The sequence below is a fragment of the Ornithodoros turicata genome, chromosome 8 (assembly GCF_037126465.1).
Source record: "Ornithodoros turicata isolate Travis chromosome 8, ASM3712646v1, whole genome shotgun sequence".
NCBI lineage: Eukaryota > Metazoa > Arthropoda > Arachnida > Ixodida > Argasidae > Ornithodoros > Ornithodoros turicata.
Window position 1 is genome coordinate 28,133,635 of NC_088208.1, and position 23,863 is coordinate 28,157,497.

The 23,863-nt window shown below is 48.9% G+C and overlaps 1 protein-coding gene across 2 annotated transcripts in view; it reads right to left on the reverse strand.

Moving 5' to 3' along the window:
• The window catches only part of LOC135366853 (uncharacterized), a 44,934-nt gene that overhangs the window by 9,421 nt on the left and 11,650 nt on the right, over positions 1 to 23,863 (reverse strand). Inside the window, exons 2-5 of one of the 2 annotated variants that reach the window (XM_064599796.1) lie at positions 18,559 to 20,366; positions 4,108 to 4,141; positions 2,310 to 2,662; positions 54 to 161 (exon numbers count right to left, since the gene is read on the reverse strand). In XM_064599796.1, the coding sequence (XP_064455866.1) occupies positions 54 to 161; positions 2,310 to 2,662; positions 4,108 to 4,141; positions 18,559 to 20,352 (2,289 nt within the window). In that variant the 5' untranslated portion in view covers positions 20,353 to 20,366. Of the gene's footprint in view, positions 1 to 53; positions 162 to 2,309; positions 2,663 to 4,107; positions 4,142 to 18,552; positions 20,367 to 23,863 lie in introns of both variants that reach the window. The other variant, XM_064599795.1, reaches the window with a different exon arrangement.

Below are 23,863 nucleotides of genomic sequence, written 5' to 3' on the forward strand. Positions count from 1 at the left end.
ATCGAACTGGGGACACTGTTATTTGTTTGGTAACGTTGTTACTGCGTACTTACAGTATATCCAAGCCGTGCGGCTCGGTGCAGAACTGTTTCGCCCAAGGCTTTGTTGACCAAGAACTTCTTGAGATCTGGTGGAGTACCATAGTTCACCTCCTTGAAAGGCTGTGAATGAAAACAACAACGCGTTGGGAATATGAAGATTGTTCAAGAACGCAATATCTATGCACTATACACTATACACTAGATACCGCTACATGCACGTGTAAGTACGGCTTATACAGTGACGCAATCATAAGTGCCTTTGCAGTTTGAAGGAATGCTGACATTTCGAGACGGCGTCGATCATCTTCCTTACATGGCTGTCCTTCCCTCTTATACGAATTAACGCGGCCTTTATATGAGACAGGAGTGTTGGCGCTACAGGTGTTTCCGAAGGAGTCATTTGGAGACGATAGCTCCCTTTAACTTCCTGTCTGTGTGAATACAATTGGGACGCTCCGCGATTGCATTGCGCGAGCGGTCCTAATAATAACGCCAGCACAAAGGCCGCGGCAACGCGGCTTCTCATCCGCAACGCGTTTCTCAGCGGGATATATATGCGGCTGGCAGTCGCATGCCTGGATGCGTGCGCTGGATTATGTAAAAGCGCTACCCACGAAATGGGACGACTTGGTACCGGCGCATACGAATGGATGCCGGCATAAACCGTTGCGATGGCGACTGTGCAAGACTTGCTCGCTTCTGTGGTACTCCTCCACTCAGACTAGCGTGTTGGTTAGAACTATTATTCGCCGTAGCAACAACAACAGCAACAAAAATAAAAAATAAATAAATAAATAAATAAAAAGAAAAAGAAGAACCGTCTTCTATAACGTGCTGCGTTAGCCGTTAGACAACTGAGCGAGCAGGTAAAAGGAGACGCGTTCTTGCTACCCAATAGATCAATCCTATTTCAGTATGTGTGCATATGTGCATTAGATCTCCGAGTGCCGTGTTAAAAAAAAAGAAAAAAAAAAAAAGACGTGTTTGTTGGCTGTCAACTGAGATTTACATATTCTAAACGCTGAAAACTGGAGCTCATAGAACAATATACAGACACACACAAAAAAAGAAAACAAGGGCCGCATATTTAAACGAGTTTAAATTAGGTTACTTTTATACCGGCATCCTTTTGATACATTTTGGGTCACGTGGTCCCTTGTCACGAGGTACCTTGAAGCTACGGACGGACCTACAAAGTGGCTGGCACTATAGAGCTATATTGCCTCAAAACATGGACCCTTCTGTTTTGACCGCCCCTGGCACAGAGACCATTTTGAAAGCACATATTTTTCCTCCGTCCGTCTAAACTGAAGTTGAAGCCGCGCATTCGCTACGGAGGTCGTTTACTCGGGAGCGATGCCAGTAAGCACACACTCCTGTAACACCGAAGGCGTGTTCTCCAACGCGTTATCTCCGACCTTCATTTCGGGCTAGCCCGCTGGACGTTGCACCGATAAAGAGAAGCGTTTTGCGTACTTCACCGGCGCTCTCACAGTCGACACGAGTATTACCAGTGGACAGGCAACGACTCGTCAGCGCCAGAGAAAGAAGAAGAAGAAGAAAGAAAAAAAAAAGATGCCGAGGACTGCTTGGCAGGTGGACGCCATCGGCAATGACAGCGGCCTCTCCGGCAATTATTTCGTCGGGGAAAAGAGCCATCCAGTTTCCGCGCCTCTATTCAAGAAGCCGAGGGCTGAAGGACGCCTTCCATCAACGTCACGGGCACTGGCGTCGAATCCTGACGGGCTTTGCGGTCGAACTTTGCGCGCCCGGTGGCGTTTTTTCTGCTTCCACGCAAGAAAGCTACTTGGTTGGGGAACGTGTTCATCACATATCGTACGGCATGAAAACGAGGGTGTCGCCCACGTCATATGTAGGGTGCCACATTATTTATTTATTTTACAGATGTACTGATGAAGCTGATAGTGCCCACTGCCCACCAGCATGCTTTGCGCGACGGCGTTACGTGATCAGTGACGTAGGGGGCACAGGTCGTCTATAAGGGGCGCGACCTTGATGCTACAGCACATCGCCGTAAGGAAGATCATTCGGCAACGCCACTTTCGGCGACACAGTCTGAAGGTGGAGCCGCAGCCGCGTGCCCGGACACCACCCGGACGCTTGACAAACGTAACCAAGTCTAACCCTAACTTGATCTAACCCGATTTAGAGATCATTGTCACGAGCGCCGCCGCCTCCTCCCCGATTATTGCCGCTGCGTGGTAGAAGCGTCGCTGCCGTAGTTGAGCCAGAAAACGTCCCGCTCACCTTCCTCGGCGCTCGCCGGACGACCTTGTACCGACCACTCTTCACTTTCTTGTACCGGTGGATCATGTCAAGGCCAGAACGCAACCGTCGTCTCCTGACGGCATGGTAGAAAAGACGCTTCTGACGAAATTCCGGCTTCAGTGACTGGAGGTCTCCGTCGGCGACGCATCGAGACGCTGACGTGGCCCTTGCCAGGAACTGGTGCCGAATATGACGCTTGGCCTTCTTCGTGACCGGTCCGCTTTCGGCGGACTTGGGTAGGGCGCTGGGGGAACTTCGGTTAGAGCTACCGCTGCTTGAAGAGGAGTCGTCTTCCACCATTCGTTTCTTGGGATGTATGGAGTAGCGAACGCCTGCGTTTCAAGAGCGGATAATGAACCATTAGCAATCACACCGTGACATTATGATGGCAATGCCTCAATGCTTGACTACATCTTCTTCCTTGCAGGATGCCTATACCTGTCGAGGCGTGTGCATGCACCATCCATCAGCTTTTTTTATATTTAGGCTGTAGTGTCATGTAACGAATTATACAGGATGAAATGTCATGTAAGGTGTCGGTGTGAATACGATTGTATTAAATTACAGAACGGACCGATCCCTGACACGATGACCGATGTGTGTACGGGCAACAGCTCGTACGTGTGTATGCGCGTTTTTCTATTTTACTGTGGTGAACAGAGTGTGCGTCCTATACTCTCAGTGTTACACATTACACTACAAAAAGTCGACACACAATTGCCGAAGTTCGAAATCGTGCACAAAACATGGCCGAATAATATCGTTATAAGTCGGTACGTACTGATAGCACGAACAGCGCAACATACGGCGTATCGCGAACTGGCACTTGATTATTATAATGATATCATCTCGGTGTGGAAGATCACATTCACCACTTATCATGTGCGCAGGCAACGCGGACCGACCTGACCAACGTCGCACTTGACAACTATACACATATCGCACCGATTTCACTCCCCGACAGCAGCGGTCTGAAACCCCCCACCTCAGACTTTAGTCCGCATTAACGCCACCTTATTCCTACCATCTTCAATACGTGGGGAGGAAAATAATAAAAGGCTGCCGTTGCCCATCGGACAGACGCCCTCTGTGCTTTAATTCGCGCAGGTTTCTTTTTTCACTTCTTTTATTATCTTTTTATCCCTCTTCTTCTGTCCCGCTCCTGCCTTCCAATAACGAGTCCCGGCTCTTATCGCGCACACACACACATACACGAGCTCTGCCTCTGCCAGGGTGGAGGGAAACCGTGGTGCAGAAGGAGGGAAAGGGAGGGGGGAAGCGGTTTCCGGGCAGGCAGAGACAGGCGGCGGCCTCTCGAAAACGTCGGCCCCGCGCATTTAATGAGGCAATTTCGCGTCGGTCCGATCTCTCCCCAAAGGGTCCCCGCGGCACGAAGGACCCGCATTGAACGCCGCCGGCCGGCAGGCAGGCAGGCAGGCCGCCCGCCAGCGCCCGATGCAGTCGAATAAGAAGGGAGCCTAATTATATTCCACCGGGGGAACGCCGTGGGACGTTCATCAACAGACAAGGTTGGCTGAGTCAGGCCAGTCGGTTGCAGGTCGGAGATACGCGTTTGTGAGTCAGGAGATATAACGGCGGTGGCGGGGAGTGTGTTTTCTTGCGTGGCATGAGGGGGGGGGGGGGGGGCTTGAGGTGTTGTGTTGCGTCAACGCCGTTCGCGGTAACAGAAACGTGCGACATTACGACGACGCCATATAGTCTCAGTATTATGCAGGTGCATCAGAAACAGCGAAATGAGTGAAAGATGTGGTCTTACCGCCATTTTCTTTCTGTATCCGAACCGTGGTAGCCTGCGAACGACGTAAAACAACAGAGTTAGACAGCTTCTACCCAACGCTTCTTGATTGTCACGCAACCGGAAATGTATAACTTCAAAACACTGTCATTCCTAACACTTTGCGCGAGCACACGATGCAATCGCAATAGCGCTTTTCTTCTTCAGCATGCTACTGGAACACGAAACATTAATAACATTAAGCCTAACCTAATACGCTATAGCAGTGCGGATGCAGTACTATGAACCTCGGAATTTTTTTTCCCTGTAGTGGCTGTTTTGCCACAGTGTTCCTGTCAAATGTTGCGAACTCTTAACAGTCGGAAAACAAAAGAGCCTCTACAGTGTTCTTCAAGTACTTTTGTTTCTTATTAGTGCTCATCACTGCATTATTTCGCATTAAATTCTGCAACACACTTCTCTTGTACGCCTTGAAAAGCGAAACCACGAAGAGTTAAGCCACGAAGCATGCACGAACATTGCCCTAAAAAAGCGAAACCACTCTGAGGGTACTTCGGGTATGAAATTGCTGGCTTAACAAAGTCGACGATCGCCAACGGCAATTACGACCCAGCATAACGTGCAGTTCGCGGTGGAAACCGAAAATAAAAACGGCGCACGAAGGCAGCGGACAATCATGGCTGAAGGCTTCGCGGAAATTGCCTTTCAACAAGAAGCAGTGGGTAGCGGAGTGTGTCCAGATGTGGAGAATAACAGCTTCCATTCCGAATCCGACACGGGACGGAAGTCGCAGAAGAAAGTACGCAGCATAAACCCTTCAAAGTGCGCATTATGTTATTATTTAAATGTTGTTCCTAGCCTTATACCTGAGTATTTCTGTTGTAAATAGCGGCATAAAGTTACACAGAAGAGCAAGGAAGAAAGTGTCCAAAGCACCGGTCGATATCAAACGCGTTGTGTCGAAAGTGATTCTGCAATCTAAAAAAGGAAGAAAGGAATAACTGAATGACCGTAGCAAGTTAGTGTACTTGGTGAAATGATATGTCGAGGAATGCAAGCATAGATCGACAAGTTACCCGTCAAAGAGAACTCGCTACGAGTTAAGTTACCGTGTGAAAAATGTAACTAAGTTAATATCGAAGTTCTCCAACCTGAAATGTAACTCGCAGCTACGGAGTTACTTAAAAGAAAAAGTACTTCCAAGTTACTTCGGACACAAAATAGCACTACACAGGTGCAGCGTGCGTGAGCAGTTGAGTTAGAGCTTGAGTTGCCTGCGGAGAAGTGCAACATGATTTCGTTTTCGTTTATGTCCCACAATTGGAACGCTTTGCATCTTAGTCCTTGTGGGAACACAAAGGTTCAGCTTCATTTCAATGGCAGCGGTTGTCACTCCTTGAATAGAATACTGTCATTGGTTGAATATCACATTTTATAGCATAAAATACAATGAAAGGACCGGTGAGAAAGCAAGAAAATATGTGAACGTGAGTGAAGAACTTAGCTTAAGTTACTTTGGCAAAGTTACCTGAAAAGGAAACGAGTTCCTTTGAAAGTTACCTGAAAAGGAAACGAGTTCCTGTGAAAGTTACCTGAAAAGGAAACGAGTTCCTTTGAAAGTTACCACGGCGCAAGTACCGAGTTAAGTTATAAATTACCAGAAAAACGAACTTAGTTACAGTAACGAGACCTCGAACTCTGAGTGCAAGGGAGTCACTAGACCAATTACATTTCCCTAGATCACAATTACGTCCCGTTTTAGTCCCGTATTGCTGCAATTTACTCCTCTGTACTGCATGCAGTTCTTCGTGCAAACGCCCGTGCATTTAGTCTGGAAAGGGTCTCATTGTTGCAGCAGTACTTCCTAAAGGGACTAACTTTACTCCAGTTTTTTTAAGTGTGTGAGCATTGAGAACTTGTGAGGGGCACCGCGCAAACCAAGCGCCATCCTAAACTTACACGTTGTTGCTTCAATGCGCCTCAGTACGTATTAATGCACCTGTGAACAGAGCGAAGTAAACACTCATCCTTGTTTGGCTCGATCATTTTACGGTTAAGTTTTGCTTGCTTTACTCTTCGTCCAAGGCGCGGTGTTTCGAAACAATTTCATGAATATGCATCAACGTAACACCGCGTGGGTAGCGCGATGCTCTTTAACATATTTAGTTACTAACATTTTCCTATAGCTAAAAGTTACCACGGATGGTCGTCATCATTTAGCCATTAGCGCATGGCAGCACAGATGTCGTCACACGCCGTATACTGAAGGATGTTCCAGCGTTAATTACAGTGCCGGATATATCTTGTATCGCGCAGTGTCTACTTTACAAGCGCACAGGTCGTTCTATATACTGCTCTGCACTGTTGAAGCAGAATTTAACCACATAGCACGGCTTGAAACCGACCGTCATTCAGAATGATGCTGTTCTTGGCTCGTCCCACGGGATTTGTCGAAAATGGGATGGATACGCCCACTGTGGACACAGTATGCCGAATGCAAGGTGTTCAAAACTGGCGGATCCATCCCAGTTTCAACAGATTGTAGGAGAGAGTACAATTTCATTTTGGAATAAATGGTTTGGCTAGACTGATAAAACAGAACTTCCACATAGCACGCTCCTAGCCAACCCTCATTCCGAATGATATCATTCTGTGTCCTTATTTGCTGAAAACCGGAGGAGGCGCCTATCTGGGGCACATTATGCTTGTCCCAGATAGGCTCCTCCCCCTGTTTTGAAAGAATCGTGACAGAGAATGATATCATTGGGTATGGTGGTTGGCTAGGAACGTGCTATGTGTTGAAGTTCTATTTTAACAGCATAGGAGTCTGTCGCGTTGTGAAGTTCTGCTTTAACAGTGAGGCCGTCACGAAAGAATGCACTTCGCTAAAGAAAAGAAAGGAAGAAGAAAAAACGAAATCGCTGACGCTGTGGCACGTGATTTATTTCGATAACTGTCGCATTATCTGTAGGATTCTTTTCATTTACGTAATGCGATAGGAAATGCGAGGAACAAAGACGGAGATACGGAGCGACTGTCAGGCGATATCCGTTTGAGAGGCCGTGCGTAGACAGAACCTTTTGCATCAGACGTTATACGACGAAAGATATGGCGTCCCTGAGACAGCGGAAGAGGGCGAAACTACTTGTGCATGTCTGAGCCAGCTGTGCGTGAGAGCTTTGCGTGACCCAGCAGTAGGATCTGCCGTGATGTCCATATGCCCGCGGCTGCTCCGTTGCGGACGTGCGATACAAGAATCTCTATTTCAGACCAATGGAGGTTTCGTTCAGCTCGGCGCTCTGTAGTCCTTTACTTTTTTTTTCTTTTGCGGCAGTGAAACGTTTCGTTACACACGGGTATCGTTATGAACCCTGCGCCAAAAATATACATTGTCGGACACGTATTCGCTTATTTCCAGGCCAGCGATACGAAACGAAAACCTGCGGATCACGTGGTTCACCACATTCTGGTATACCGAAATAAAGTTCCGCCAGCCACAGCATATCGCAATCTAAATTCTGTTGGATGCAAAGTGACTGTGGGTACGTATCCGGTACTCAGTTATTGTCGCTGGACCGCGCACAATGAAGGAGACCATTGGATGAATATTCTATGTGAATAAACAGTATTCACTTGAGGTGGCAGCTCAACCACTCTGTCGTAGTAGAAGCTGATGCAAATGAAACGCAAAACGGTGAGCGCGAGACAGAAGCTTCGCGACGCCAAATTTCATATCACACTGAAAGACAATGATAAGACATTTCAGGAAAACGCACTTGGAGCTACCAGATCTCATCCCAGAGGCGACCGCAGGTCTGAGCTCCGTCAAATCGATATACCGATGCGAAATTGCTATCATTACCGTCTCATTTAATGGCTGTCTATTTCACGTCTAAGTATACTTGTCGTTCAACAGACCTGATTTGTGCGGAGCCACTTAATTTCGAGCAGTCCCGCTGCCACGGTCTCGGAAGCGCTACATGCGCTACCTCTCAGTAGCGTAGCGAGGGACGAATCGAAAGTGCGAGCCGCCACCCGACACCTGCTACCACGCCTGCTACGACCTGTGTCAAGCACGAATGCGAGGGCGCGCAAATCTGATTCCGTTCCCTTTCGTTCGCATTACCGACGGTTTCCGCTTCATCATCCACGATAGCCAGCTGGGCCTAACGATCCTTTCCCTCCCGGACCGTCCGCATCGCGCTCCGTCCCATCGCGGAACACCCACACCAGCATCCGAGATCCCTCTCGCAGACCCGACAGACACGCACGTTCCAGTGCGGGGACTGTTTCGTGCCACGTGGCATATATGACATCGACCATACTTGAATAATTTGTCTGGCTCTATAGGACCAAGGGAAGAAAAGGGATTATGTCGAAATGGACCTTCAATAATCGTGAAAAATCGTGGCCATAGCGTTGGTGAACCCATAGGAAGGTATTGTAGACGTCCGCTTGTAACTGGAACTGGCGAGTACGCCCTCCCACAATTTTGCTTAGAACAGATAGCACAAACAGATGGTGCTGTAACAGAAAGTTATGTCCCAAAATCTTGTAGATTTCTTTTTCTTTCTACTTCGAGCGCGAAGAAAGAATCGAGAGAGAGAGAGAGAGAGAGAGAGAAAAGGTGGCTTTCAGAATTTTTAAGTCTTTTGATCCATCAATACTTCGAACAGACAATGTCCTACTGATCTGGAGACTGCTAGTTGGATGAACTGGAGACTTTTACCAGAAACTGTTCTTCTAATGTAATATCTTCGTTACGTATTTCGCAAGGCACTTTTTCACTAAGGTTTCAGAAACGACTTCGTTCGACGATAGCTACAGAGCGAAGGAGAAAGGTATAGCCTTAAACGACATCTTGAACTGAAGACAACAGTTCTAACACAGCTGATGAGTTTACTGACATTGGGCGACCAGTGAGACTGTAACGAGACAGACTGCAAAACAGAAGTTCAAGGAGGAATATCAATAACTCAGAACGGATACGGTATAGAGCCCTGTCAGCGGCTGAGCAACAGTGACAAGGGTAGAAGGGTAAAAAATCCAGCGAACCGGTAAGGAAATGTGAAGGGAAGTGCCTCAGGTCGACAGTCGCCGATATTTCGAACAGAGGCTGTCCCTAGCTGTTCGAAATATCGGCGGCTCTCCTCCTGAGGCACTTCCCTTCATAGGTGCTTAACTTGTTCATCATGTTACATACCGAATCACATGGTAGTGTGCGCGTTGAACAAGTTGAATATATTCAGCTTTATATAGCTCTCACTATCTTTTGTCAAACTCAGGCGCTCGGTAGTGTCTCAACAAGTGTCTTGTTGACGCTGACGCGCGTGAGTGTCTCTTCTTTTGAGAAAAGAAAAGAGGGGTTGAAAAGGGCAAATCGACACAGATAAGGAAAAAGAAAGAAATATTAAAATACTCGATCTGAAACACGGGCAAAAAGGACGAACGTCGTGAACGGAGAAAAGCAGTCCGCGTTATGCAAAGCATCCGGAGCGTCCATCAAAAAGGGGGCGAACGGTTTTCTTCCTTCCCTCCTCTTTTCGTTTCTCTTTCATTTTTTTTTTTATGGCTTCGTGCAAGAAAGGCGGAGTAGACAGTGCCTTTCACGCGTGCTTCGCGTGAGACTTATTTACAAACGCAAATGCAATGCGCCAACTTCTGCCCATGGAGGGTGTGCGATGCAGCAGCAACACGGTCATCCGAGATGGAAGTATGGCGTGCGGCGTGGCGTCGTCGCCGAGGGATTGGTATCGGGTGTCGCGGCTGGGTTTCTGGCGCGTCACCGCTGGCATCCCGTCGGAGCAGTGTCCGGGTTTTCATCATGACATACTAGATTATAGCGCGACAATGTCATACGGACGCCTTCCCAGCGCCGCATTTGGAGGCTAGCGGTGACGCTACTCATCGGCCCGGTCATTGCTTCCTCAATTTCTACAGTACTTTGTACTTTAGCTTACCTTAGTATTTTTGTACAAGCGGTGTATGTCTCACGTGAGATGCTTCCTTCTAAAGCTGATTATCATAATCATTCTACGCGTTTTCATAGGAACTGTTGCTGTCGTCTGCTACGGTAATCGTTCGTCCGCTTTTGCGCGTTCAAAATTCGAATTTCCATCGTCCAATCATGATGCAGCTCTCGCGGGCCGATGAGTAGCGCCCCTAGCGGATCGTGCGGACGGGCTCCTCATTGGGTTTGCCGATTATGACGTGGTGGCTATAATATAGTAGTTCGTGGTTTTGATATACCACGTTTTACCACTCAGCAACACACGATGTCGAGTACTGCGCACATTGCAGACGACACCATCGGCCTTGTTGTCTGATACGGAATGTCTTGTAGCTGAGTCACAGGACATGCCCCACAATTAGCAGCGCAAGAAAAGACACGACGTTGAGCCGTTGCGCTGACGTGGCAGCCGAAAGCTATATGACGTTTTGTGCATCTTCCGCTGGCGTATTCTGGGGAATGTCGCCCTGTCGCCCGTGTTCTGGTTCTGTAGTTCCAGTTCAAGTCTGTTCCGGTTCTGGTAGTCAGATGAAAATGACTGCCGGGTTGACATGCGTCAGACATATATGACACCAGCACCAAATTTTGTCAAAATGTGTTGGAGGCGCAGTGCAACCTTTCGGAAGTGTCGCATACAGAACTGCGATGGCGCAAGGAGCAAAGCTATTGTTCTTCATGTACAATAAGTGTGCGGCAGGTCTCTAATGTACCGTAACATGTACGGAAGGATTGTTCGATTTCGAAATTTGCACCAGAAACGTGTCAAATCGGACGCGAGAATTGTGGGTTTCCACTCTGATATAACGGGAGCTAACCGCATAATGGCATTTCTGGTGCAATTTTCCTGAAAAAAAAAAAAAAAAAAAACTGATCATAGTGCTCACATTCAGGCGCACTATGGTATGAATCGCCGTTGTCGATAGAGCAACGAATGGGCTAGAAAAGCTTCTAGTAAGGCAATTACACGGGAAACAATGTGACAGCGCCAAAGCGCGCGATGTCGACACTTCAATTTCTCGAACCTTTCAGCGGTGAAATGGCCATTGAGGGTCGAAGCCCTTCAATTTAACGAGCCCACAGATGTGGTCAAGTTGGTTTCATTTTTTCCATCCATCAAGCCAAACCAAACCAGATTAAGAAAACAACACTTCCGAGAAAACGAGAACGTGCTGCGTTTTGGCGAATATCGTTTCAGGAATGAACGCTGTTATTTAAGCACCAACACGAAACTCAGGAAGTTTGGAGAAGGTTCGTCCGGCTGGTCCCACTCAGTTGATGCTGATGATAATCGAAGCGATTCTTATTCTCCGAACATGGGTCTCTGAGACATCGCTTACGAACATACAACGAGCATTTTTACATCCGCAGCCACACCCTTCGTACTTCAAAGCCGAAGGGCAGCGTGGAAACAGCGAACGTTCTTTCACGTCTCGGCAGACACAGCGAAATCCGGAACGCCCGTTCAACGCAGAATAACCCAGAATCGCACGAATGCTCCAAGGTACAAACGAGAGGTAAAGCCTGCGACTGACGGACGTAAGATAAGATGTCCGTACCTTGCGATTTGCGAAAGAGAGCGCTTCAGTCCAGCTGGGCAATAATCCAATTTCTCCGCCAGTCAGCCGCGATCGTCGGAAATTCTGCCGGCATGATCGATGGCATCGGTCGATACACAAAACCGTCTCGGCTCTCCGCGTGTGTGTAGACGATGAGCCTGTGGCGAAGGTGTTCCTTCAAGGTTTTCGTTCCTTCGTGGAACGCCTTCGGTATATAGATAGCTACCCGTGTAGGACAGCAGGAAGAGAATATTGGTTGAATATCGTTGAGAGCGGTGGTCGGGGCTGAAGAATGTGGATTTTGGGGCGATGGCCCAGGAACAGATGCGGCGTGATTGACATTGAGTACCTGCTTCTGGCAAGTTGTCTGGGCCCCGTGTCCTGGCGCAGGTTCAGCTGGACGTTATCAGAACACGCGAGGAGTTGTATGTGCTTAGACACGTGTTCCGTTCGTGTGTTTCACGTTTTGTTGGCTCCTACCCAGAGATTTTCCCTTCATACTTCCCTACCGGTTCGCTGGATTTCTACCCGTCTACAGGGATTTTCCCAGGGCTTTAATTTTGTTTGGGGGTGCTGGCAGAATGTAGGGGGTGTACCACCTTGTCGTCGTTCAATCAGCGCTGTGCTGTATATAGACAGTCGAAGACAGCAATAAACACCCTTCTCAAGGCAAGTGCGTAAAAATGGTCATCTTAGCCTTCGGTGTAACGCACCTGGTGTTGTTATGAAAAAAAAAAGAAAAGAAAGAAAGAACGCCGCAGCTCTGTGTAACCGCTTAACCCAAGTAGGGTTATGACACGTGCTGAGTATAATATGCCAGCCAGTGACGGCGACCTCATGATGCATTATCAACACTTTCCAGAGTTTGATCAAGAATGCAGACGTACACTTGCACAGTTCTATTTCTGTAACGAACCAGTCCTTTCTCTCCCTAATTTTTCTTTTTGTTTTGCCACGCCTTGTCAATGCGATTTGATTCCGCAAAATAAACTCCGCCGTAAACGTCAATCTTTTACTTGATTGAGCAGCTTGCTGTATTTTGAATATGAGGCTACTGACAGATGGACCAGTTCACTCTGTGAAACTCCAAAGTTCGACAATTATGTCTTAGATGAACTTAAGACAGAGGTGAACAAACAAGACCTATAACTTCAAAACGCAAAAGAAGGCGACGCGTGTGCATAATCACGTGGCAGTGCGCAGTGGAGCACGTCTTTACGTAGACTGTTGCATTCAGGAGACCATTTGCAAAGTTCGTGACTCTGCAGTCTTGGGGAGTAAATTTCGGGGTTAGGGGACTAAAATGGGAAGTAACTGCAGCCTAGGTGACTAGAAGCTGTAATTACTCTCCTTCTTACTCCTGCATTTTTCTTCTTAAAATGTATTTGGCGAGTGCCAATCAAACCGCCTCAGACAAGTTCGCAATGCTATCATATAAGGAGCCCACAACAACGTGTGTAATGGCTTCTGCTTGTAGAGATAACAAAAACAGAAAAAGAAACCGAGGAAATACCAAATATATAAGCAGTGATACACCGTCATGAAATACCCTGCGGCAACCTCGGAAGATGTCACTTCCGAGGCGAGCGAGTCAATAAAAACGCTTTTTCCGTATCTCCTTGATGACACTGAAAGCGTGAAGTGCACCACCTGCGTGTCACTGCCTCTCGGTGCCTTGGAGCAACAGCTGCTCTTTGCTGGGCCTCCTCCAGCTGAGTGACAACGGAATGTACGGAGAGCATTGTTGCACGGGCGAGTGCGATACCGAAGCCGCGCACGGACGGCGAGTGCGGCTCAAATGTCATACGATGATGTTCCGACGCCTAATGCGCGCAGACAGCTATAGAGGCAAGCAAGCAACGCGACATCGACCATGTCTGGAGGGGTGGCAGAATACCAAAGAAGAAAGAGGAGACGTTAGCCGAAAGAACCCGGAGCCAGCTCTATTCCTCGGCCAAAGCGGCCACGTTTTGCAGACATCGCAAACATCAGCGGCTATAGGCTGAGCGGGTTAAGGCGCCCCGCTCATTGGTGGGAGCCAAGATCGTGCTGAAGAGTAGGAGGAGCTCGGATCGAATCCTACCAACCGGTTATGTTGTCTCAGGTTTTCCCTGGGTTTTCCTAAAAGTTTCCAGACGAATGTCGGCGCAGTTCCCTCTGAAGTCGGCCCGGGACGCATACTAACCCTTCCTGTCCCCCACTCCTTCCTGCTGTCCTCTCTCCGTGCGACCACATCTGTACGCCGCTCATAGCCCCAGTCGCTTCGCAGCGCTAGCACGGAATAAAAAAAGATCGCAAACGGCTGATTTAGAAGACCGATGAAATGGCACGGATCGAAATAGTGCGCGAACTCGTCAGCGAAAGACTCCGGAGGGTCAATAACGCAGACGTGGGCAATCTTCAGTAGTCTTCAGTAGATCGGCAGTGCCTTTGCTGGAGACTATGAAATGTTCGTTTTGCGTAATATCTCAATTCAAAGTGAGCCGTGAAATATCTCGTTTCTGGCCGAGCTGGAGGTTCGCCTCATTCATCAATCACATAGCGATCGATATCGCCCAAAAACAACAAATATGTAGTGATGACGAGTGAGTAAATTTGCCGCTCAATTTACGACTCGTTACCCCAGGACACACTGGTTAGTATCAGATGAAATGATGAGGTGATGGGTGAATAATACTACATCCAAATCCTTGCGATTACATCAAGTGCTCATTACCAAAAGATGTCAGTGCACAGAGGCATAAAAGTTCGTATAAGTCCAGTTCTACTAAGGAGTGTCAATAGTGTCCCCTTAGAAATATCAATTTCCGTTAGGAAGCCCAGGAAGAAAAAGCGGTGGGTGACGGTGCTGAATGATAGTGGGTCAGGGACCTAGCATTGGTGCCAACGTGAACGGTGCCTCAGTAATATTATTCGCCCTGTCTCGTTGCGCCCCTCGCTCACTCCCCCCCCCCCCCCCATACAGATAACAATCCATGTTCGCATATATGCAAACAAAGTAGAGTCGAAGCGTACCATCGTCTTGGAGCGGCCCAACAATGCGACGTCATGAGGCATTTTTGCTAAAGCTTTCCATTCTAGCACAAGTGGACCTCATACTATCGTTCAGCATGACAAGCAGGTTTCCCCGTCGCCTGCCGTCACTTGTGCGTCCACCGCGGCTGGACGTCGCCTTTACCCTTTCGCTTCGGCATATAAGTTTGGTCTCAGCGACACAATGCTGTACCATAACCTGCGCTGTCCCGTTAACATTAAGCCCATTTTCATTAGACCTGCCAACGATACTCGGGGGAATGACACAGCCTCAAGCGTCAACTAGAAACCATCGCATACAGGTCATTCAATATAGCCGAGATTCTTGGACCTTGGCGTAATGGGCTCTTCGGGGCTCTTCACCAGCGCTGGGCTCTTCGATCACTATGAGAGGCTGATGCGTTGGGTAGTTGGCGTCGTTGAATAATATCTTATAGTTCTCTGCCAAAGACACGGACATAAGAAGACACGCACAGAACACTCCTGTGTCCGGAACTTCCACAATCCGTGTCTTTAGCTGCGAACTACCATTTGTTATCAATTATGATCTTCCTAACATGGTGCTAGACGCACTCTAAGCCTCTACCCTATATTACGTTCGCGTACGCGTCAAACTAACTCAAACGCGTCAAAAAATATAAATCCACATGAACTACATGGAGTAGGGTCCCGAAGCCTAACCGGGAAAACGCCTCGTGACATCATCATTTGTCGCTTAATTGAATCGTTGCTTGGTAAGGCATTCTTAGAGAAAAAAATTGCTTTGGACATTTCCTGTTCGCCATCATGCTCTCTCTTTCACCTTTCTCAACAGCGCTTTTAACAATCTTCGCATTTGCGAGACGGACCGCGTACAAGAACCAACACTCCCGTCTCAACAACCGCAATAGCAGCTGCGGCGCCGAAAGACCGCACACACATTATCCAGCGTCAATAAACTCCACGCCCATTCACAGCACGTCGAACGGAGTGAGTGGAGAAACCAGCCGCTGCTGTTTCGATTCCCCCTTTGCGCGCGCGCGCGTCAAACTCCCGTCAACCTGAAAGCCACCGTGCGCGCCCTTCGTCGCTTGGGGCATGAATAATTACGAGGCGCACGCAAATTTTTATCACCGCCTGCCGCTCTTATCGTGGAATAACGCAAAACCCCGCCACCGCGCGAAGGAAAAAAACAAACAGATAAAAACAAAACAGATTGCTGGAAGCCCCGGTCGTTCCGCCTAGATAAGCTCTTCTTCCTTCGCGAGCTCTCGCAAAGTTTCTGCCCGGGTGTTTCTTGTTTATTTTTGTCCTGCTGGAAGTTTTTCGTGCGGCTCCTTTTCCGTTCCAGCGCTTGGAACACCTGCTTCGAGGATCGATGGGTCGGTTTCCGACCTGGACGACGACGCGTCGTCCGAGCGCGTTGCCAATAGCGTGTCCGTTCAAGCCAGGGGTAAATCGATGGCTGCGGATCTTTCTTTGGCGAGGATATATCGAAGAGGTGTTGTTCAAGTTGGGGACAAGTTTCGCTAGAAGGATGTATCGAATTACTGCGGACCAGTCGGTGCCCCAATGTCTGTTCATACGGGCAGCATAATATTACTTCACGAAACGTAACGTAACGTGCAAGTTAAGGCACCGTGTCTGTCACGGCAACGTTCAATATGAACTCCACTACTGACGGCTAAACGTAACGTGAAAATGTAATACAAACAGACAACAAATAACAAATGCAATACCAATACAAACAAAAGCAAAAACATTTTGTTTGTATTCATATTGCATTTGTTTGTATTCTTCTCTCAGCCCTCACCCTTTTCTCTTGTACCACGTGACATGACTTCGATATATCCTTCACCGCTCGTAACAGGCCCTCAAACCTGAAGAAGTGCAGCCTACTGTACGAAAGACTTAGTTGTAATTTGTATATAGTGGTCAGTTGATGCTCTTAATCGTCTTCGTTATTTTTGATTATGCGTCGCCGGAGACTTGCACATTCATTTTCTTCGCGATCCTTAAAAAGAGAAACAAACACGAGATTGTTCTTGTTTTCCATGTGTTTTTCTTTTTCTTTGCTACTTAGGATTTTGCATGCTCTCTCGTGCTTGTGCGCGAGCCAAACAGGACTCACGCGCGTCCTGCGAGCTGCGTTGGTGATCGTGATACATTTTACATTCTCCTGGGTCCTCGTACTAGCAGATAACACGCACACCGCCCGTGTGCTGCGTTGTCTGAATCCCGCGATAACTCACGGCATCTTTTCTGCCGTTCTGCACAATTTTAGCACGTTGTCTACTGCCACGTAACCTCTGCCTCGATCTCTCGACATCTTCCCGCTGTATCAACAGTCTTCCCCCCTGTCGCTAGTCCTATTCAGCATCCACTTCACCGCAAGAACGTCGTTGTGGTGTTCAACAACCGCCAACACCTCCCCTCCCCCGCACAATTAAGGGTACAAAGCCTCATCTACGCGCAAAAATGCCGACTCTCGCGGGATAAATAAATAAAACTCTCTACGTGCGCGCCCTTGATAGTATGCCTTCTCCGCGTCAGACGGAAATTATGGGAAGAGTGCGGACGCAATTCACTCGCGCGGAGCGCCGCGGTGCATTTCTAAAAAGCGCGGCGACGGGGTTGCTTTTGATTGCGCCCGCGGGTGACACCCAACTTTTTCTTTTCTTCTTCTTCTTCTTCTTCTTCTCGGAACTAGCTGATGTCAGCAAGCGGAAAGGCTGTTGATGAGAGTGGAGGGAGAGATGTCCAGGTCGGGTGGTTTCGGCAGCTGGTGATATACACGAAGCGCTGCAGTGGAAGCTTGACGTTCAAGGTACGGCCCCCTGGCGAATTCGATTTCATTTAGCAGCGGAAGTCGACGGTATTGATGCGATGCGCGCCCGTTGCTGCAACTATATGTCCTTGATTAATTGCTCACAACTACGACGTGGGTACAACAAGAACGTCAAAGAAACTTCGACGTATTTCGTCGACTGCTGTACGCTTGCGAAGCACATTTCGAAGGCTTATTTGAACTATAGAGCACTGCACGGGCTCGGGCTTACCCGAAGACCCGAGCCCGCAAGGCCGGGTAAAGCTTCCTTTTTACGGGCCTGGGCATGGCTCGGGTTTGACCATTATGGGCCCGGGTCGGGCCCGGGCCCGTGCATTGCCGGGCCTAGGTCGGTCTCGAGCCTATGTTACCCCTCTGTTAGATAGCCACAGTCAAATTTTACAGCCTAATACACTGGGCTGGCCGGGTATCCTATAAATTTCTTGGGCTCGGGGCCGAGAAACATGGGATCCTTCGGGCTTCGGCCGGGCCCAGTCTAGGTATGCAGCCTTCGGCCCGGGCCCGGGCGGGTACATCAAGGGAAGGGCTGCTCGAGCCGGGACTGGTCCTAAAAGTTCGGCCCGTGCAGTGCTCTAATTTGAACGTCCCCACCTAGTGTTCCGATGGAGTGCCCTTCCGGACGACACGCCATCGGCCAAGTCGGCGCACGCACGACAACGCCAAGCACGCACAACACCGTAATATCTCTTGAGATGTTCACTGAAGATGCTAAGGGACTTTGGACATCCGATCACAACTGCTGACCGCGCGCTTCTGTTCAAGGAGACAGGATTCCGAAACCCGTGGGAAACACGCCTGCCAAGGACGCCCCCTCGTCGATAATATAACCATTCGGCTCGCTTCCACAGAGCCGAGTCGCAACACAAGGCTATTATACCTGCGTCGTGTTACTTGACGCTTAACCGATACGGTGCCTCACCAAACGCTCCGCTACCGTTTTGCCTTCTTGCACAAAACAGAACTCGCCTGAATAACATTAAGCCACTAACGCGATTCCCCACGCCTACTCTCACAGTTCCCCTGAGACATATAAAACTCACCTCCACCTTTCTCTCTTCTTTCCTTTGATCCTCGGCTCGCCTCGCGGCCACGGTGGTCTTGTCGGAGACTGCCTTCGTGTATCGGACATCTGGGGAGCGCTCAGCTGGCTTGCGGTCCCCGTCGCCCAATATTTTACTCGACTCCGACAGTCCAGGAGGCAGGACATCAGAGTTGACAATTGGCTTTACCAGTGGATGATGGTGAAGTTGGTGGTGGTTGAGATAATGGCGGTGCTGATGCAGGTAACTGGCGTCGGTTGTCGTCGTCGCGGTGGGCAAGGTCGACGGAGCTGTAGTTGTGACACCAATTTTTGTGTGGTAAAAGTTCAATGTGGGCTTCTCGTCGTGGTGTGACTTTGGTCGGCTGGACTTGTGGGGTGGACTTTCTTTCAATATGGCAGCAATGGAAGCAGCTTCGCCCGTCTTTGGGCTAGTGGCAGGAGGCACAGCAGCGATCAGGGGTGGGGGGCTAAGAGGGCTTTTTGAGTGGCGCTTGATGTCCAGGTGAGAAGTCTTAGCTTCATCTGGAGGTTGCATTGCCTCAAGGCGGGGCATTCGGGCTCGTTGTGGTTCAGGAGGCGGCGGAGGGCGACCTCCGCCTGCAGAAGACGTCTTGTGGGATGATAATGAAAGCAGCTCTTCATCGATGACTATGATATCGCCATTCTCGTCAGCAGTTGGATTCGCTTCCCTCTTGCTTGGAGGGACCGCATGGCGACTGCTGTGACTATTACTGTGGTGACTTTTCCTTGGCGACTCCCGTTCAGATTTAGGTTCCTTCTTTTTCTGCGGACTCGGAGTAAGCAGAGATCCTGAAGATGCTGCAGACACCGGTGGGACAAGAGGTGGCAGACCCCACGGTGGGCAGAAGGACAGATGCGCTGGGAGGTAGTCGTCCCTTTTTAGCGTCTCGCCGAAAGCTGAGCTTAGTCCCCCTCCGAGGGATGGCCTCGGGCCAAGAAGGTTTAGGCTTGGCGACGACAACGCTGGTGACGGATCAGAGTGGGCTGTTGATGCCGCAGGATGCCTGGATGATGACTCGCTGTGTCTTGACGTTGACTCAGAGTGCTTCGTGCTGCTTGACCGCTTGTGGTCCCGAGAATGCGAGGACGAAGAGGACGATGATGTGGTAGGCGCGTACTTGGCCTGTGCTAACTGTTCCGCCGTGTACCGTGCTGGATCGTACGGTTTCTCACCGTTCACTGGAGAGCGCGTGCTGAGGTAAGAGCTCTTGCTGGAGACCAAACCATTTTCATCCGCAAGCCGATGCTCCGGCTTTGGCAACAGGTCTGCAAACATGGACGAATAGCCCTGGGGCAGTCCAGCTGGGAACGCGGTGGCCGCCGTCGGTGGGTAAAATGAGCGAGCGAGGTCTCCAGGAGCCAGGGCCGGAGCACCAGCGCCTCTCATGCTGACAGCGAGTGCGGGCTCCAAGAAAGGTGTCCTTGGAGAAGGGTACACGCCAGCAACATGCTGGTCCAAGCAGCCCAGGCGCGCTGCAGCAGCCAGGGCATGGTGCTGAGCCGCAGCTTGCTGAAGGAAAGCGTCGGCAGCGACACGTTGTTGATATTGTTGCTGGAGGCGGAGGTAGGTGGCCGGGTCGAGCAGTGGGCGACCGGCAGCGTAGGCGGCCGCTGCTAGCTTCCGGTGTTCCAACAGCAGCAGTTCTTCGGCAGCGTCAGCATCACCCCGCTTAAGTGAGAGGTCCAGTGGGATTTCGCCCCGTTCTCCGCGTCCGACCAAGGCCGCCATGCCGTCAAGCTGACGCATGGGCGGAGGGAAGAAGCTCGCATAATACATAGCGCCGCAAACACCTGCGGGGGGAAAATGCGATTAAAATTAGTATGTTGAATCGTCACACGTGTACATACAGTAAAAATGAAACGTCGCCACGAAAGTGAAGGACGGAAATGCAGTAACCATTCAAACCAACAAAGACAGGGCGATTTTGATCATATTACATATCGGGGAACTGCAGCAGCGAACAGAATGCGTAATATCTGTCCAAAACTTGGCATAATGTCTCGAACATCACAATGGTCGTAAAGCTTAGAAGCTGCTGCAACGTCATAATATAGTATGGCAATGGAATGGGACATGGGAACGAAGACTTGTGCAACATGCGCTGATATCACAATTGCGGCCGAATGATATGTTGCTGCTCACGAATAGAGAAACCAGATTAACCGCCACATGCTTCAGGCGAGCATAAAAAGCAGTCTGCGTCCAGTCAGCCTTCAAACACAATTGACATTTATCGTTCGCACTACAATGCAAATTTCATGAGGTCTGGCAATCAGAAGTAATTAGTTAGAATGATTAGTGTTCTGCAGAAGCCTGAAATTTTGAGTGAATGGTCCCCATAGTGGTTGCTGACAAAATTGCCATTTTCCATCTGGACTTACTGCAATCAATTCACAGTTTCCGCATATTATTGTGTAAATTGCGAATTTACAAAGCAAATTCAAACTTGATAATATGGAGAATTCGGACATCGTCAGCGACAACAGTGTCTTTGTGTCATGCTGCACAATAAAATCCTGTACGCCATCCAGCGTGTAAACGGGATGTTTTCGTAAATCAACACCCTTTTTTATTCCGCGGGCTCACATGACAAATGCAATGACAGCGTTGAAAAGGGTGATTGCACAACACCCATCTGAAGCAGACGGGTAGAAAATCCAGCGAACCGGTAAAGGAAGTACGAAGGGAAGTGCCTCAGGACGAGAGCCGCCGATATTTCGAACAGAGACGACTTCTTCTGGGCCCAAAAGAAGAACGAAATATCGGCGGCTCTCGTCCTGAGGCACTTCCCTTCATACCATCTGAAGCAGTGTTTTAATGGAGCACAGCCCTTGAAACAGTGTTTTCTGCAGTATGTGCCTTCTGAAATGATGCTTTTTGTGGAATACACAATATGTATAAGGGCGTCTTACAAAACTTTCTGTATGATGCGAAACTTACACCCCATATGCATGTGTCATATGACAAGACGTTTACACCCGAAAGGTGTACAAAAATTTACGGCGTACCTTGCTTGCTACATAGCGTATACCGTATCGATGTCCCCCTCGTACGCACTGCGCAATGAAGGCGAACCTTGACCGATAGGAGGTTCGCTTTATTTTCTTACGTGCAAACATTAATTAATCCCTAAGACAACGTGCACCGCCCTTCCCGTAAGACGGGAGACCTCGATACGATAGACGCTACCTACAATGTCGAGCGAGAAGGCAGTTTTTCCCCAGCAGGGCAGTCATAAATCAGGACGCGGTGATTGACAAAGCGGTGCGGAAGGAATGTGCGATGCGCCCTTTTCGTCTCTCTTTTATTTTCGCGTGCCGACGCGGCTGGGACTGTAGGCGATAAATTGTTTACTGGGTGCAGCTGGCGTTACTACAGCAACGGCCGTCAGCGTTACCTCGGGTGCCAGCGGCGTGCAAAAAAGGAATTATAACATACAGGGATAAGCGAAATAGGCCATGCAGGTAGCGGGATGGGATAGTGTTGTTTTGCGCATTCTGTGCACGGGTTGACCGCAGCAGTGCAGCGGCGGTGTAATGAGGTCCATGGTATGTCTTGCTCTGCTAGGGGGATATACAGTAAAGCTTCGTTATAACGAAAACTTTTTTATTTCGAATTATATCGCTTTATTCGAAGCCACACGCTGTCCCGATCGAAATGTAGGCTTTCCAATCCGATTATTCGAAGTGTCATACCCCGCTGAGTGCGACGGGTGAACTTGAAGCGAACCCGTCTTACGTCTTCGTTTCTATCTCTCCATATAAATTCAAAGGTAAACAAATGTGCTCACTACTAATGTTCGTTTGCTTTCTTAAATACTTCTTTTAAGGCTGCTGTGGTGTTCCCACGCGCTTCTGAGACAAGTGAGTTTGTGGGCGTGTTTTATCGAATTAACGATACTTCGATTACTCGATTACTTCGATTTAAAGAGAGTTTACTTTACATCATTCTTATATGTAGAAGTTGGTCCACTTGAAAATGCTGAGAGAGGCACGAAGGAAATGACCGAGAAACTTCCGAGAAGAGTTACAACATAGGCCACCTTTTTTGTTTTGTTTTAGTTTGTTTTCTGCATTCGGACCACAGACTCTTCGATCTTCTACAAGGACTATGAATTTAGATGTGAAAGCGGCCGTCATCAAAAAATCAAAAATTACCTTCTCACACAGCTGGACAGATTCATGGGATCAAATAAAGATTAACTGATCATTGATTGATAAAGTCAAACAACGCTGGTTGCCCACTGCGCGCCGTCCGTTTACATAATCACTCTCCGATCAAAAACGCCCTCATTGTCAGTAGAAGCATTTGCAATTCATAGGTAAGAAAGTCATGTGCAGAAAGTGAATCACGAGGTGCCATCATCTCCATATTTATTTTTCTTTCCTAATTCCAACTCCAACTCCAACGAGATATAAAACCCTTTCTGCAATGTTACGCGCAAAGTCTTTCATAACTGCAGCCTTCTTTGTTCCGTTGGAAGTAAGCCCCAACGAGACTCTCTTTGTTCTCTGTCGAGACGCCACGTCCTTCTCCACAGCCGCTGCCTACCCACGGATTAGCATTCAGCCGCAAATATATACGCGGATGTGCAGGCTATATTTAAGCCGCAGACCAGGCGCTGCAGCGGTGGAAGCGCTCCGGGGGTCTTGACGCGTCCGCTCTACACCCCACCGCGAGCGAGGGACCGACGGGAACGTCAGCACGTGGAGGACATAAAGCGGAACCGACGGGCGAGTTCGCGTGAAAGCAGGTTTCGCCCATGCCAGCGTGCGACGCGCCGGGGAACGAAAAACATCCAGTGGTTCCATGTCAGACGGCATGACGAAGCGCGCTCACAGGAATACTAAACAGTGTCGGTTACCGAGAGGCACGCGGGGTTTGTTTAGAATATTTCCGTTGTAACACTGGAAACTCTGTAACTTTGAAGTTTATTTTTACCGGAACGGGTGTCGTTAGGAGCGAGTTTTGGGAAAACGTAGAAGTCCAACGACAACGAATGCAACAACTGTTTGTGTCGTCCCTAAGTGTGGTCTGCCTCGCCCAAATTTCGTTGTCCCACGACAACGTTTCCGAAGACACGATAAGCCATCATGTTGCCGATATCTGATTGACTGACAACGATACGGAATCGGAGAGCGCTTACGATATCCGGTGAAACACTTTTAGCTTTCGTTATGCAGCCGTCCGCACAACGTAGTGGGATTAGCATTATGGTGAACTTAGACTACAAACTACATTCTTTAGAGAGAGCGAGAGAGAAAAAAAAAGAGTAATTTTAGTTCGC